At 40.4% G+C, this 18007-nt stretch overlaps 1 protein-coding gene across 1 annotated transcript in view; it reads right to left on the minus strand.

The window, feature by feature from the left end:
• The window catches only part of BCAT1 (branched chain amino acid transaminase 1), a gene marked incomplete at its 5' end in the record, with an annotated part of 108093 nt that extends 90289 nt beyond the window's left edge, over positions 1 to 17804 (minus strand). The window contains one exon of the mRNA XM_081309853.1: positions 17597 to 17804. Within this exon, the coding sequence (XP_081165979.1) occupies positions 17597 to 17602 (6 nt within the window). The remainder of the gene's footprint in view (positions 1 to 17596) is intronic.
• Positions 17805 to 18007: the final 203 nt, after the last annotated feature.

The raw sequence follows: 18007 nt of genomic DNA on the forward strand, positions 1-18007 counted from the left end.
AGCTACAATTCCATGCTTTTTTATTTTGAGACAGAGTCACACCAAGTTACTGAGGATGGCTTTGAATTTCTGATTCTCCTGCCTCAGTCTCCTGAGTGGCTGGTATTACAGGCATGTGCCACAGTATCTGGCCATTGTATTCAAGTATTTTTCAAAGACTGTTTCCTGTTGCTGTAACTGAATACCTGAGACTTGTTAATTTATAAAGCAAAGTTTATTTAGCTCATGGTTCTGGAGGCTGGAAGTTCAAGGTTGGGCAACTACATAGAGTGAGGGTCCCATGCTACCTTATAACATGATGGAAAAGCAGAGTCAAGTACTTGTGGACAGACAAAACAGGGGTGTTCTCACTTTACAACAGCCTGCTCTCACCATGATTAATACAGTCTTATGAGAGCAAGAACTCCCTCACTCCTAAGATCATTAACCTAATACCCCCAGAGTGGTATTATCCAATCACCTCTCCAAGGTCCACCACTACTCAACAATGTCACATTAGAAATCAAATTTTTGGGCTGGGGATGTGGCTCAAGTGGTAGCGCGCTCGCCTGGCATGCGTGCGGCCCGGGTTCGATCCTCAGCACCACATACCAACAAAGATGTTGTGCCCGCCGAAAACTAAAAAATAAAAGATTAAAAAATTCCCTCTCTCTCTCTCTCTCTGTCTCTCTGTCTCTCACTCTCTTTAAAAAAAAAAAAAAGAAATCAAATTTTAACATGGGTTTTAGAGGGGATAAAACACATTCAAATCATAGCAGGTATGACTTGAAATAAAAATTTTCCCTCTCATTGCATTTAAAGCTTTACTCTCTGAGCAACCCTCTTCCTGTTCCCCATCATGCTCAGTTGGAATGTTTTGTTTTGTTTTGTTTTTCCGGGGGGAGGGGGGCAGTACTAGAGATCAAACTCAGGGGCACTAGACCACTGAGCCACATCCCCAGTCCTATTTTGTATATTTTATTTAGAGACAAGGTTTCACTGAGTTGCTTAGTGCCTCACTGTTACTGAGGCTGGCTATGAACTTCCAATCCTCTTGCCTCAGCCTCCAGAGCCTCTGAGATGACAGGCATGCGCCCCCATGACTCACTGGAATGGGGTTTTTGTTGTTGCAATTTCCTTGTTCTCTCTGTTCTCCATTCCCCAGCTGCTGCCATCAGAATCCACCAGGATTATGTGCGTACCACGAATAAGAGGGAACAGGAAAGGTCTTCTTTGTCTAGGGCCATTAAAATCTGGGTCCAGTGCTCCTCTTCTATGGTAAATTCCCCAATGCTGGTGTGTGTGTGTGTGTGTGTGTGTGTGTGTGTGAGAGAGAGAGAGAGAGAGAGAGAGAGAGAGAGAGAGAGAGAGAGAGAGTGGTGTTGGGGATTGAACTCAGGGCCTTGTGCATGCAAAGCAAGTACTCTACTGAGCTATATCCCCAGCCCAAAATACTGGCTTTTGATTGCAGCCTGGGGCATACGGAGATTTTTCACAGCCCACTTTTCCCCATCCCCCTGCTACGGAGGCCTATAGCTCCCCACAAAAGTGATGCATATTCTGTGCCACCTTTTAGGCTCCCCTTCCACTTGGGTTCTGGTACCTTACACAGCAAATGACAGCTAGGGTCTCCTTGTCTCAGCGGTCAGCCCTCTTGCACAGGGTTCTTTTGAGGTATTTCTTCTATGACTCCTCTCTTCAATGTTCACATGGGTCAGGACAACTTTGCCCCACAGAACTCTAGAATAGCAAACTGCACTCACTACAGAGCCCTCTCCTGACTCCTCACTGGCAATTCCAGCCACAGACTGTCCAAGGGTGATCCCAACACCAGTGTGTGCTCCCCCAGCTAGCTGGGAGCACAAGTCCAGTGCTCTCAACATCTTCATGCTGCATTCCAGACTTTTCCTCACATAGGTAAGTATGGTGCTGGGGGAATGACAGGATCGCTCCCTCTCCTGATCCACTGTAAGGAATGGTCCAGAAATGTCAAGCCCTCCTTACTTGTCCAAAAATGTCTTTTGTTGGATTCCAAATAATCCTCTATTTCTCCATTCTGCTCAATATCCAAATTTCTCTTAAATATAAATTGAAGATGAGTTTTAATGTGTGCAGAACTAGTTTTGCCTTTAGAAAGGTCTTTGGATATCCAGGCTGGGCATGGTGGTACACACCTATAATCCAAGCAACTCAGGAGGCTAAGACAAGAGGATTAAAAGTTCAAGGCCTGCCTCTGCAACTTAGGGATACCCTGTTTCAAAGTAAAAAGGATGGGGGATATAGTGGTAAAATGCCTCTGGGTTTAATCCCCAGTAAGTACACCTTCCTCCCCCAAAAAGAAAAAGTTATTTAGATACATCTAACATGGAAAGCTGAGGTGCTTGTTTTTCTGCTCAGCATTGGAACCTCAGTGGAGGCCAGGGTCCCATTTAGCATCATATCTCACCCATCCTAGTTTCATGTACTCCTCTACATCTCCATGTCCACCCAGCACAACCTGGCAACTACCCCTTCTTGCTTCCAGCAAAAAAATGGAAGGTTTATTTACTGGAAGAATAAGCTACAGAAGCTCCAAGCTGGGGGACTCTAAACACTGTTTTGAGAGCGATAAGTGAACAGCCACACACCAAATGGTGAGACTTTAGTCTCCACCCCTGTCACAGAACATTAGTAGCAAATTTTAGCCTGTTTACACCCTAAGAAAAGACCTAGAATTAATAACACTCGGCACGCCTCCAGCAAAATGGCCAAGTCATTTCCACGTGGGTCTGTAACTCAAACACAGGGGCAGGCGCCTGAGTAAGTGTGGTCATGTCTCACTCTTAAAAGCAGAGTCATGGGTCACCAGATATTTGAAGATATTAAATGTTCTCAAATATTTGAAAAAAAAAAATCTCCTACATAAAGGCAAAGAACTCCTGCCCACCAGAAAAAAAAAAAAAAAAAAAAAAGAAAAAAAAACACCCACACCAAAAACTATGAGGGGGACAATGCAGAGGGCAGAAGAAAAATCTTTAACTGCAGAAACATAGGGAAGACATCTCATCTATGAAACAAGAATGTATGGTATTTTCAAAAAGGATCTGTCAGAATTTTAAAGGCTCTTGTAAATTGTAAATATGTAGGTTTGAATTTTAAAATTGAAAAGGAAGGTTGGAAGACAAGATTGAGGAAGTCTTCCTTCCACTCAAGGAAATCGGACTCTAGGAGAGAAAAAAAAATTAGAGAATCGGTTAAGGAGGACAACATCAAACTAAGGAATTTTAGAACAAAGAGGAAAAGCAGAGAAAAAAAAAATCATCAACGATACATGACCAAAAATCTCCTATGCATGTCATTATAAAGTTTCTAAACACTAGCAAAATAAATGCTAACCAGATGTGGTGGCACACACCTGTAGTCCCATCGACTCACAAGGCTGAGGCAGTAGAATTGCAAGTTCAAGAGCAGTCTCAGCAATTTAGTGAGGCCCTAAGCCATTTAGCAAAATCCTATCTGTAAAAAAAATATATAAAGGGCTGGGGATGAGGCTCAGAGGTTAAACACCTCTGGGGTCAATCCCCGATTCAAAAAAAAAAAAAAAAAGAATGCTTCAAGAACAAACAAACAAAAATAGGTTATTTAAAGGATCTGAAATAAATATAACCTTGGACTTCTCATTAATGGCATAGGAAACTCAACAAAGCAATTTCTTTAAAATTCTGATGAAAAATTATTTTTAAAAAAAAATATTTATTTTTTAGTTGTAGTTGGACACAATGCCTTTATTTTCTTTATTTATTTTTATGTGGTGCTGAGGATCAAACCCAGGGTCTCCCACGTGCTAGGTGAACACTCTACCGCTGAGCCACAACCCCAGCCCCTGAAAAATGATTTCTAACCTAGAATATCATTCATAATCAAATATCACCCTAATTTAATAGTAGAACAAAAAGCATTTTCAGGCATGCAAGAAATCATTTGCCTCTTATGCACTCTTCACCTAGAAACTATTGAGGAGACGTGCCTTACAAATGAGGAAGTAAACTAAGAAAGAGGAAGCCCCCAGCTTCAGAAAACCATGCAACTAACACAGACAGAGGATGAAGGATACCAGGAGAAGTCTTGGAAAGGCAGCTGGGCAGCTGGCCTGCAGAAACCAGCACAAATTGGAGCAAGAGCAAGAGGGTTAGCACAAAGAGTCCAGGAAGAAAAGAAACTGACTAATGAATAAGTACATTTAACTTACACTGAATGATACTGAGAGGCTATTATAAGAGTTGGGAGGAGTTTATAATAAATACAAAGTGAAGGTGGCAAGTGAAAGAAAATAGTGCAATAATTAACTCTAGGAAAAACAAAATATTGTGTAAGAAAAAAATGTAACCATGGTACACTATTGACTCACCAGTGACTTTTTTTTTTTCTTTTAGTACTGGGAATTGAATCCAGGGACGTTTAACAACTGAGCCACATCCCCAGCCCTTTTTGTATTTTATTTAAAGACACGGTCTCACTAAGTTGCTGAGGCTTGCTTCAAACTCACGATCCTCCTGCCTCAGCTTCCTGAGCCACTGGGATTACAGGTGTTTATCATCAGGCCCAGCTCACTAGTGACTTTTAAAAGTCCAGGTCCAGATGCTGCTCACACCCAGCCCACAGCATACCACCACACTTAGAACAAGATCCACACTCTCACCAGAGCCTAAAGGAGCTTTAATGGTGTGGCTTGAAAGTCATTCTGGTGACTTTTCCTCTCTCTCTCACTGCACTCTAGGAAGCTTCATTGGCTGCTCCTTATAGGGGGGACACTCTGACCTTCAGATCACCTGTGGGTTTTCCATATTTAGGTGTCCACTCCAAGTTCACCTTCTCTGAAGTTTTCCAGTGTATGTTTACCAGCCACTGTAGATTAATACTAGCTTTCATTCAACTCTGCCACTGTCATATCATTCTATTTTATTTTCTTCATATTGCATCACTGGTGGAAAATACTTTAAGTGTTACTATATGAGAAAATATTACTATATAAGAGAAAATAGTAATGATTTTAGCTAATATTGCTGTGGTCCTTATTTTAGACCACACATTCTTCTAAGTTTATTTGATCCTCACACTATCTATGTGAGGTAGGTACTATTATTACCACCATTTCTTCAATCAGAAAACTAAGCCACAGTTAAATGACTGGCTAGGTCACTCCCGAGCAGTCGGATTCACATGCCTGACTCTGGCCTGCTAACTTCCGTGTCACCTGGTCTTTCTCTGCCACTTCTATGAGAGCAGCAATTTGTCTACTCTTCACTCTCCTGGCCTCAAGAGCTTGAGCAAGCCCAAAGCTTATATAAAGGGAACTCTTCACATTTCTTCAATAAATGGATTATAGTATTCTGAGATAATCAATCATCTGGAGGCAAAATAAAAGCAAAGGGCACATATTTTTTCCTTCATGAACGACATCTCAGTTTTGTGTACCTTTTGGCTCTAGCTGTTCTGGTTCTCTTAGTTTCAAAACAAAAAAAAATTATTTTAATATTTTTTTATTTATTTATTGCATCGGGAATTGAATCCAGGCACCACATCCCCAGCCCTTTTCTAAATTTTTTTTTTTTAATTTTGAGACAGGGTCTCACTAAGTTGCTCAGAGCCTCACCAAATTGCTGAGGGTGGCTTTGAACTTTCGATCCTGCTGCCTCTGCCTCCCTAGCTGCTGGAATTACAAGCATGTACTACTGTGCCCAGCTAGTTTTCAGATCTCTTGATCAAGGTATTTCTGTATGTTCTTTAGGCTTCAGGATACATTCTTTCCCTCTGTAAGCATCCTGCCCCTGCTCCTGTGTTACAGCTGTATGGGCTCTTGTGTACTACTCAGTGTTTGGAGGATATGAGGGTCCAACCTTTGGTCTGTGCCCAAGGTCAAGTGGGTATGGTGGCTATTGTTCTATGGACCAAGTGGATCCAGCGTGCCTGCTGCCTACAAACTTCCAGGGACTTCCAGAAGATTCTGTAACAGAGTAGTGTGGGGTTAGAGACTACTCCTTGCTGGATGTTATAGTCTAGGGAGGAGTCCAGAGTTCACACATGCAGAAAAAGATCAATTGTTCCCAAATAGACAAGAAAACAGAGCATTCCAGAGAGGGTTTATTTTAGATGGTCAGCTAGCTTAGACAGCCCGAAAAGACAGCTCTGCAAGACCCAAATAAAGGCCCCGAAAAATCAACATATTCCTCAATATTTTTCTATATCACTGTGATGCTACTTATTTAGGTCACCATCATCTCCCTCCTACCTCTCACCACAAGGAGCTCCTTCCTCTCCAGAGTATACTTTATTGACAGTAAATCTCTTAATTTTAGCATCTCTTATAATCTGGGTAATCTGAGAACTTCCCATATCATCAAGTCCCAGTTCTTCTTCCCTCAATTTATCTCTTTCCTTTCATTTTGACATGATCAGCAAGAAGATGCAAGACTGGTTGGGGATGTAGCTCAGTGATAGAGTGCTTGCCTAGCAAGTGCAAGGCCCTGGGTTCAATTCCTCAGACCCAAAAATCTCAGCTGAATAGCTAACTTCATCACCAGCAAGTTCTGCTTTCCATACAAATGCAATACAATTCTACTGAGGATCCTTTTTCCCTCAGTTTCCCTGAACCTGCTCCTTATTTCTTCCTCAGCCCTCATGGAAGTTTGTTTGTTTGTTTGTTTTTGTTGTTGTTGTTGTTGTTGTTTTTGGTACCAGGAACTTAGGGGCACTTAACCACTGAGCCACATCCCTAGACCTTTTTGTATTTTATTCAGAGATAGAGTCTCACTGAGTTCTTTAGGGCTCTGCTAAGTTCCTGAGTCTGGCTTTGAACTCACAATTCTCCTGCTTCAGCCTCCTGAGTCACTAGGATTACAGGTACGGGCTACCTATCACACCCAGCCAAATGCCCTTATTTCTACTAGCGTCTTTTTAAGACCAGTCAAGTTTTTCCTATCAAGCTTCTCAAAATTTTTCCATCCCCTATTTAATGCCCGAATCCAGTTACTTCTATACTTTTAGGTATTTGTTACAGCAGATCCCCAATTCCAAATCTATATTCCTTTCCTACTACCATTGTAAAAAACCACCACATACTTTGTGACTTAAACATATCATACGTTATTTCTGGATGTCAGAGTCTAAGTCAATGTGTTAGCAGGGCTGCATTCCTCCCAGACAGAATCTCCCCTGCCTTTTCCAGCTTGTAGATGCCACCTGCTTTTCTTGGTTCATGGCCTCTTCCTCCATCTTCAAAGAAGCAGTGTAGCACTTTAAATCTTAACCCCTCCCTCCCCACACACATATCCCTCCAATGTCACATCTTTCTGATTCTGACCCTCCTGCTTCCCTCTTGCAAAAACCCTTGTGATTACATTGAGCACACCTAAATAATCAATGACAATCTCCCCATCTCAAGACCCATGACTTACTCACATCTACAAAATCCCTCATGCATAGCAGTCCCATGGATTAGGCTCTGCACATCTTTGTGGGGGATTATTTAGCCAACTACACTTGACAACTACCTACCATGGGCCATGCATTGGATTACATATGGTTGCACAGTGGTTAAAAACTGGATATGCATCCTGCCCTCAAAAAACATATGGTCTCTGGGGCTGGGGATGTGGCTCAAGCGGTAGCGCGCTCGCCTGGCATGCATGCGGCCCGGGTTCGATCCTCAGCACCACATACAAACAAAGATTTTGTGTCCGCCGAAAACTAAAAAATAAATATAAAATTCTCTCTCTCTCTCTCTCTCTCTCTCTCTCTCTCTCTCTCTCTCGTTAAAAAAAAAAAAAAAGAAAAAAACATATGTTCTAGTGAGAGAGTCAGACATCAACCCCAAATTCACACAATTAAGGACAACCAGTGAATAATTGAAATCTGAGGTAAGTACTCTGAAGGACTAGGAATGATAGGGGCCAAAGGATCTCTGAGAAAGCATCCAATCTGAGGTTGGCAGAGTGGTCAGGAGTCACTAAATGAGGATTGGAAGAAGGCCTTCCAAGCAGAAGCATCAGCAGTACAAAGACCCTGAAGAAAATGATCTGGGGGCAAAAGGGATGTAGAACAATGGCATGAAGACGAGGCTGCAAAGGTGAGAAGGACCAGATTCCTCAGGTACTTCTAGAACGTGTCAGGGACTTGGAGTTTTAATCAAAAAAAAAAAAAAAAAAAATACAAACCACAGAAAGGGGTTGAGGACTTTTTAGTCTGTGGAAAACAGATAGGGACTGGGGATGAGGGTGAGCAAATGTGGCTACACAAAAACCCAGCAAAAAGAAGATGGTTGCCTGAACTGGGCACAGAGCCGTTAAAATAGAACTGAGGAGATGGAAAACATATCTTGAATCAGAAGTAATCCACAGGTTTGCGGTGCCTTGTTGTGACTTAGGTCTGGGGTATGGCCCCAGGTGTAGAATGTATATGGGGAATGTAGGGAGTTAAAAGAAATAATAAGTTAAAGGAAGTGAGATGCCAGGAAGGAGAATGGGTCACCTTGAAATACAGAAAAGGGGACTTGGGATGGAAGAGAGATTCAGGAGACAAATGCTGAAGTCGTCTTGGGTGGAGGAAGGCTCAGCGACCAGGACGTCAATGGTGGTCATAAGGCAAAAAGAGCAGCAGGCGCTTCTCAGGAGGAATGCAAGGTGGACACAGCACTGGCCAGAGCGATGGGAGGGCCAGAGAGAACGGGCAACCTCCACTGTGGAGGGAAAAGCAGGGACACTTAGGGAAGGCGGAGGGGAGTCTGTTAATATTGCGTTGCAAAGAGCATCACAGACAAATTTGAGTGGAAAGTTCTAGAGAAGAAAGTCAAGAGAGAAAACTAGAGCACTAACAGAAATTGAAGGTGATGGGGGAGTGTAAGGATAGCAAGGGATGGTGAATTTAATTGGTTGCTGGGCTGCCTGTGTTGAGTCTCGACCATGCATTTTGTAGCCGAGGCTGGAACCCTGACCTCTCTGTGTTGACCACTGGGCTGGAAGGCTCTCCAGTTTTTCCTCCTGTCTTTTATGGTAAGTGAAGGAGTAGTTGAGGCTGAGTCCAGGCATCTCAAGGAGGATGCAAGCATACTGGCTCTTACTTCCCTGTTCATCTGTTCTTTCACGGTTCTGCTCGAACATCCTGTTCCTATAAAGGCTTTCCTAACTTCTCTGACTAATCTTTTTCACACATAACTGTACCTTCCAGAGATTTCCATTCCAGCACCTATTATATTTTACTATGTTTGTTTTTCATATATTTTTCTTCCTGAATAAAGCGTTTCTCAAGAGTAAGAATGATCTTAAATTATTTCTGTTTCCTTACTACTTAGTACAAAATCTGGTAGCTTTAGAGCAACATAAGGGTTTAATTAAACAAAACTTAAGAATGGTTTGCAGGTTATTATTGAATCATAAACAGTAGAAGTAAAGGAATTTATATATAATACAATAATTTACTATAAAGTTTGCTATACACATGAATTTAAATTACTTTCTTAATGATTTTCAGCTAGTTGTAATTAAATACATGGTAAGTGCTGTCAAGTAATATGTCCTTGGTATATGTCATTTACCCAGTATTTCATATATTAGGTATTAAACTCAGGGGTACTCTTCCACTGAGCTACATCCCCAGTACTTCCTATTTTTTATTTTGAGATGGGGTCTCAATAGTTGCTTAGAGCCTAAGTTGTTGAGGCTGACTTTGAATTTGTGATCCTCCTGTCTCAGCCTCCTGAGCCACCGGGATTACAGATGTGTGCCAATCCTACCCAGCTTCAGATATTCTTAATAATAGTTCTTACTTCCACTACAAAGTATTTTCAAGTTTTAAAAATTTTAATGTTGAATATAATAAACTCACATGTATCCAAAATTAAACAGAAACATCCAACACAAAGGCTCATGGTGATTCTCCACTTTTCTATACATGGCAAGTTCACTTGTTTTTCCCCCCACCTCCTCTCACATACACTCTTTTCTACACCTGATGATTATGGTGGTGACTGACCAATCTTTTGTTATTACAATCAAAGCTGCAATAAATACTCTTGTTCATACATCACTTCACACATATGCAAGTAAATGCAGTGTGTTTCTAATTAAGCTAAGCTTTAAAAATGATGCTGAATCATTAAATCTACCTCAAACTATGCAGTTCTGCTCATATAATTGCAAGCAATCCCTCAGTCCCAACTGTGAAGCGTTGTCCTTCAGTGTCAAGATAGACTGATGTGCTACTGCACATAATGTTAAGAGGAAGGAAGGTACCAGTTAGCCAGCAGATGTATTAATGTGCGAGAGGCCTACATTGAATGATTAAGAAACATAAACCTGGGCTGGGGATGTGGCTCAAGCGGTAGCGCGCTCGCCTGGCATGCATGCGGCCCGGGTTCGATCCTCAGCACCACGTACCAACAAAGATGTTGTGTCCGCCGAGAACTAAAAAATAAAGATTAAAAAAAAAATTCTCTCTCTCTCTCTCTCTCTCTCTCTCTCCTCTCTCACTCTCTCTTAAAAAAAAAAAAAAGAAACATAAACCTTGCTGACATCCTGTATGTATATACTTACCGAAATACTACATCACTAGTAAAATATTTGCTCTAGAATTATTGAATTTTAAAGTGCCAGTTTAATTAATAATATCATGCTTTATAACCAACTAATGAAAACATACGTAGTATTATATATTTTAAAAATAAGCCTAAAGACTCATGGCCAAGCATAAATGGTTGATCCATATAACAAAAAGACAAAGGAAATAAATTAATTATCAGGAGTCTTTAGAAAATGAATATAGCAGGTAATAGAATAGTTCACAGGGAATCTGAGAAGTCTTGTTTCTTGAGGTATTTACTTGGAATCAAACTAAAAGCTAGAAAAATAAACTCGAAAGAACAAATCCTTCTTTGGTAAAAGTAAAGGCCCCAAATGACCTCTTAGATATTTCTTTGGAAATTCTAGGATTCAATGAACACTGTTTCTAAGTGCCTCTTTTGTTGGATTTGTTTGTCAGTGTCTGCATTCATTAGTTTGTTTAAAAACCGCATTGTTTGCAACAAAGAAAAACATGTTAAACAGTATTGGAATTGATTAACACATGACTTTGTTGTATATTCTAAATCCATTCCAGGGTGTTTCCCTTTATAGATCATCTAAATCCCAAAACAGCAGTGATTGACTTGATTGGCATTGCTAGGCATCACTGATGTTCATGGGTTCAATTCATACTGTTATGCAGCACCTGGTTTGAATGACTTTTCCCAGAATCATTTACCATCTTGTACACTTAAAATCTATTCACCACCTATATGCAGTATCGCCACTGACAGGCTGTAAAAAAACCAACCAGAAAATAGTGGCTGTATGAGTCTGTCAATAAGCCCTAAGACATGTAAATACTGTTCTCTGTCTTTATAACCCTCTGTCAATGCTTGACTCCAGAGAAATCCAGATGTGAAAAATGTATGTGCTGTTCAAAGGCAAAGAATTATAAAACGGAATCAAGCTGGATCTTGGGAATCTAAAAATAAGTACGTGATTTAATGCATATATTTAATATACCTTTGAAGTACCAAGTGTGGTGCTAGGTTCATACTCAAGTGGACAGATTGAAGTGTACAATCAGTATCTTTTCTGACTTCAAAACATAACTTTGCTCTTACCTTTTCACCTTCCACCCACATTCATTCCACCGTAAAAGCCTGGTCATTGTTCTTAAAGTCTGTGAGGAGTGAGGGGCATTGTGAGCCATGGAAGTGATGGGAAGACAGGAGGAGGGAATTAGAGACCAGTAAATGGCAACAAGAAAGCTCACTTCAAAGACCAACTCCTCAGTGATGCTGAGAGGAATACATGTAACGGAGAGTTGTAGAAGTAAACATCAGAAAGAGTCTCATGCGCAAAACTAAATTCAGTAGACAATAGGGAATTCAAACATATTGGGCTGGTCAGTGACATTAGCAAAATAGTACTTTAGGAAAATTAAGCTTGAGATCAGTTTACAGAACAATTCAAGTAAAAAGTCATCACAGGCCGCATGGTGGTGCATGCCTGTAATCCCAGCAGCTTGGGAGGTTGAGACAGGAGGATCGAGAGTTCAAAGCCAGCCTCAGCAATGGTGAGGCACTAAGCAACATAGTGAGACCTCTCTCTAGTAAAGTACAAAATTGGGCTGGGGATGTGGCTCAGTGGTTGAGTGTTCCTGAGTTCAAACCCTGGTATAGATCCCCTCCCCCCACAAAAATAGTCATCTCAACATAAACCAGTACACTGGCAATAAGAAAGATCCAGAGAAGGTAGATCCAGAGAAGGTAGGCACCACAGCCTAATGACTATGAGAGATAAGAGAATAAGGAAGAAGTAAAAGATGGCTGAACTTACTATTGCTACACTCAGGTGTGGCTGAGGGGTGATCACCTGGTAGCATTATGGCCATCTATGTCTGCCCCTTTGACTTGCACGACAGGTAAGGGGAGTTATCTAAACAGGAAGGCTAGGAACCCCAAACTACTACACTCCAGTAAGAAATTGCTTCTTAACTCTAACAAAACATATAAACTCACTTCAAAACTAGATTAAGGTCAAAGAAATGTGGGTACAGATTCTGAGAATCCAGTTTTACACTATAATTATGGACCTTACATCTTTATGAGAAAAAAACATGAAGCTGATGACTCGTGTGCTGTAAAAACCAAACTACGGTTGCCTTCTCTTTAGAATAAAGGATTTCGTCCAATGCTTTGACTTTTTCAACTTTCAGCAGCAGTGTAGAGTTCTTGTTTATGAATTGTTGTATCTCTCCTAATTGCAGAGGCCAGAACTGGTAGCTCTCCACAACTGTGAATAATTAGATCAGTTCAATATTTTCCATATCTCTTCCATGCTTGATGGATCTGAGTTTCCTGGTTTTAATAACAGATGATTTAGGTATAAAATTTTGTGCTTGTATGTGTTTGCTCATTTTGCTGGAAAGATTGACCATACTCTCAAAAGATTTGCCAAGTGGTATGAAACCCAAGAAAGGCTAGAACACGGAAGGGTAGACAGCACCCTGCAGAGCACATCAGAAGTAAATAGAAGTAACCCAAGAAAGGCTAACCCAAGGATATTCAGGGCACCCTGGATATTCAGACATGGCTCGGAGTATCTAGTTTCCCATCATGCTCTGCCATTTGTGCTCTTAAGTAATTGTGGTAACCTTCCTGATCTTTAATTTCCTCATCTGGAAAACCAGGTTAATAATCTCTGCAATGATTTCCTCCTATGAATGTTTTGAGGTTAGAATTCCATGTTAAGTAGTTTGATGGTATTTAAGAAATTATAAAGCATTGCTTTCTTTGTTAAGCAAAGGAGTCCTTCCTCAAGCCTGAGTGACCTTCCTCTATAAGCATCAGCACAAAACCTTATAAGGAGAAAACATTCACTAACAATAAAAACCAGGGGATCCTTGAGTAATATATTGTGCCTCCTTAAGCGAAAATTGCAGGTCCATTTTAACTCTGCCTTCTAGCTTTAAAGTTCACAGATACTAACATCCAGTACTAAAATCAAAACACTATAACATTGTATCTCAATCAGTTAAAAATGAGATGAAATTCACTTAGCAAAGTCACCCTTCTATGGAGTGGTGAAATGTTAAAACTTCCATGTGTTCCTCCTGTGCAAAGCTACCCTTGGCCTCATTCCAAGTGCATCTCAGCCCTATCTCTTTGTCAGTCAAGCATAAGACAGCTGTGACATGCTTGGTCTAGAACATCGCAACAGGTGTTCTCCTTCTGTCTAGACTTATAAGGAGTTAGAATCTGAACTCTAACCCTATGCCTGAAACTTCTTAATACTTTCTGAGTAGATAAACATCTATAGTCAAAATAGCAAAAGCATATCTTTACATGATAGGCTATAAATGCAACTGATAAAATATTTAGATCTACACTTCAAAATGAAGAACTAACAAATAAATTTAGCTCATTTCAGATAGATTATAGGACAATTTTTAATGACACTAAGTTGAGTTTTACAAGAATTTCACAATTCTTCAAATTCAAAGCACCATATGGCTTTTTTAGTTCAAATTATTGCTATCAAAATGTCATTTCCTCTTCTTCTTTTTTTTTTTTAACTTGTCTTCTTTTCTTTCATTCTTCTTGACCATTCTGTATTTTTGGAATCTTTTTTCTTTAAGATTTTTTTCTTTCCTATTAATTGGTGAATACAAAAAAAAAAAATGTTTTGGAAAAAAAATGTAGTGGCCTATATGGTAACAGAAAAATGTTTGTGTGATATGCTTTGCTGTTATTAATAAGGTGATCTAATTTCTAAGTAACTTTAAGGATAAAGTATGCAATTTCTAGAGATAATATAATTTAGCTTTGTGGATTTAAGAGAACTAATTATATGCCGTAGATAAAATTAGTACTTGAACCTTGGTGTTATAGAAGACTGCTTCTGCTTTGATTTTACATTCACCATTGACATTGTGAATCACTGACCAGGTGTTACAATGAAAATGACTGAAAACATTTGCTAAGTTATGTTTCCGATCCAAAGTATCCCAAGTGCTTAATCCAAAGTATCCCAAGCGCTTAATTTTGAAACATTTTAAAATCTGAACTACACCTCACATTTATGACTCAGTTGATTTACAGAGAATCAATTTCAGTGGCTGTGGTTGAATGGACACTGGCATGCTTTACCAAATGGCTACAGAGGATCAGTAAAGCTCAGCAGCAGGAACATTTGTTAAGTGAAATGTTTAGAGCATTTGGACAGCTGTTCAGGGTATAAGTTACACACAAAGGGGGCACATATTTACAACTGTCAAATGAACAGATCAGCTACAATTTCCTCCCATGCTCAAAAAGAATAAGAGAATTATATAGAAAGTAGAAGACTGCTGAACAATGATGTCTACCACAGAAGGTCTCAGATTCTCACCCCCTTCAGCATAGGCTGAACATTCCAATGGATTCCCTGGGGTCGTATCTGTTATTGAAAACAACTGTAGTTACCAAACCTAAAGAGAAATAGAGAAAGATCTGCATCTTTCTATACCAATTAAGAAAAGTGCATTTAAAGAAGCCCACAACCTGAAATCCCCAAATAGATAACCAACCTAAACAATTTCAGATGATTACAGTTTAGAATTAAATATTCATTTATGTACTGAAATAATTTACTTATAAGCTCAACTCTCTGGGGCTAATAATACTACCATTAGCTTTCCAGACACTCACTTCCCTACTTTTATTTATAGATGTGACAAATGGGAAACAAAATCTGTAATTATGGAAAATTGGGAGAGTCATGGCACTGTAGAAAACCATCACTTAGTTCTTAGCACACACATCTGTTAGGGTCAAATGAAGTTTTCAAATTCCTTTAAAAAGATTTTCAAACCATTTCAAATAATTAGACCTTCTCAGGTTCTAATGAACTGATGAGCATAATAATTTCTTGCATTCACATGAAAAATCTTTAAAATTTGCCTTTGTTTCTACAGTTCTAAAATCAGATGAAGTTACTCATTATTAAAACTCACCAGATGAAATGTTGGCTGAGATTACATTTTTGTCTGCTCCCCCAAACCCACTCTCACAATTTTCGTATCCTCCCCAGATTCCATCCTTTTGTTAGGCCTGCTTAACTAGCTTTGCAGCTCTGAGCCCTGCCTCAGGGGCCACATGGAAATGTAAAGATCTCTGCCCAGCAGGCCTCCAACCAATCCCCCAACACACAGGGACAGCACGGCATCAAGATTAAGATTCCCCCTTCTCTCTGTTAACCATACATCACTCACCCCTACCCCAACCCGTGACTTCTCTGTCTCCATCCATTTCAGATATGGGTATCTCTTACATCTCCACTTTCATTCCTTAAATCATAAAATTTTTATACACATTATTCAACTTATATGCTATGTTTCTTATTCAGTTGCTTATTCTGTATGTGCTCCTCATCTTAAAATACAAGCTCCCAAACTTCATGGCTGGAGAATTTGCTGAGGTCAATCAATCATGGTGCTGTACGCAAACATTTTTTAAAAACACAGACTATTATAGCCATGTATAAGTAAGAAATAACTAGAAAAGTTCTTAAAAATATTTTTATTAACACATATTAATGGGCTCATGAGAGTTCCATGCATGCATACAGCATGCACTGATTGAACCCAACTTCTCTTTTCTACCTCCTCCCTGCCACCTTTCCCAACCTCTAGTAATCAATAGTAAGTAGAAAGATCTTGAAGTAATAAAACAAAGGAACCTCTTATATTCCTTAGATCATACTAGAATAAAACTAGTTCTTTCCTAATCTTAGCAAGCATCAGGAAACAGATGAGACTATTTGAAGATACCTTTCCCATGTTACAAAAGTGCCTGGTAAAAGGGATAAGGGCTTTTAGATTCTTGTTAAAGGACCCAGAAACTTAAAAAATACATAACCAACTACAGCTTCACACAGAACAGGGAAATGCTGGAAAAGCAAGACTGAATCTCATAAACTTCTCCTTTTATCACTAAAGCCATACTGAATCCGAGTTGTTTTTTCTGCTAAACTTAAGCAGGCATGAGCAAGCCACAAACAGCATATGTATAGGAAAATAAGAATGCTAGACTTTTCACTGAGGTTCATTTCCATAATCTTTTTAATACAACACTTAGTACAGTTTCCACTTCTTTACTGCTCAGCTGTGGTGGGAATTGTTATCTGATGAAGAAAGCACCATTTGTCTATGACTTCTTCTGAATGAAATGCACTTCATCTCCCTGCTTCGAAAATGAAACGTGGCTTATTTCTTCCAAGAATTCTGGTTGCATTAAAGAAATTTCTTAATTTTAAGATGCTAGATGGCAGCACTACTTGCCCCGACTTCGTTTTCCTTTGAAAAACCAGCTGCTTTTTTTTTTTTTTTTTTTTTTTTGGTGTTCACCTTATTTCAGCTTTTCCAGTATGTGAGACCAGGAAACAGAACATTTAGCTGTGTACATCTCTACACTGAAAACTTCAGAAGTAATTAAGGCTAGGCTAATTATCTTAGATTAGCATAAGAATACAAGCGATTAGGGTGCTCAATCCTTTAATAAATGTACCTTAGGCTTATATGATTTGAAACTCATAGAAGCTTCCACAGGAAACATTTTTTAAAGAGTCTTCTGCTTTTAGCACCTAAGCGAGAGGGTTTTTCCTCCCACAAACTTTCTCTTTCATTACACACACCCAACAGAAAAGCCCGTTTGCAGCCAGGGACACCCACTCTAAACACCGTCTTCAAATCCCCCATCCCCAGCACATCTTAAAAATTTAAGAACAGTTTCCTCTTTCTTTCCAAACTTCGAAACAATCAGAAGAGGGAGCTGCGAGAAGAAAGAGCTCGGAGCCGCCTGGTATCCCGGTTCACAAATGCAGCTTTGAAAAAGCCCCAAGAAGGCACGTCTTGCAAGCGGAGGTTAAAAAGTCTAAGCAGAATGGAAGGTCCCAACAAACTGTGACTGACAAAAAAAGATAACACAAAGTCCTTCTTTCCTCCCTCTTCTGTCAACAGTGTCCTTTGAAAAATCGATGGATGGTTCGATTCTTAGGACACATTTTTGTCAAATACAGACAAAATAATGAGTCGTTACCTTCATTGTTCTGTTGGCTGTGAGCGTAGCTCGAGTTGGGCGGAGGGCGAATCCCACGTGTCCCAGCCCCTGGCTGCGTGGTCCAGGTGGGCGACTGCACCAAGCGGTCCGGCTGCTGCGCGACTAGGGAAGCGTCTGAGGCGGCGGCGGTCACACGTGGCGGGCGGGATGGCAGACTGGCCTGACGGCAGCAGAGATGGAGCCCTCCAGCCCTCTCTGCGCTGATTGCATCAGCAGGAAGACTGTTTCCCCCAGACCGCCCCCAGATGGTGGAGTCTCTCCCAGCACCAAGGTCCTAGCCGGCGCCCTGCCCAGAGCCAGCTCAAGGCTCACTCTCTCACCAGGATCCCATCACTCCGAAGTGAGGCGCGTGAGTGTGTATGCGAGTGTGGAGATGGGCACCTCAGAAAG

The sequence above is a fragment of the Spermophilus citellus genome (genome assembly GCF_964194105.1).
Source record: "Spermophilus citellus genome assembly, chromosome: 10".
Classification (NCBI taxonomy): Eukaryota; Metazoa; Chordata; class Mammalia; order Rodentia; family Sciuridae; genus Spermophilus; species Spermophilus citellus.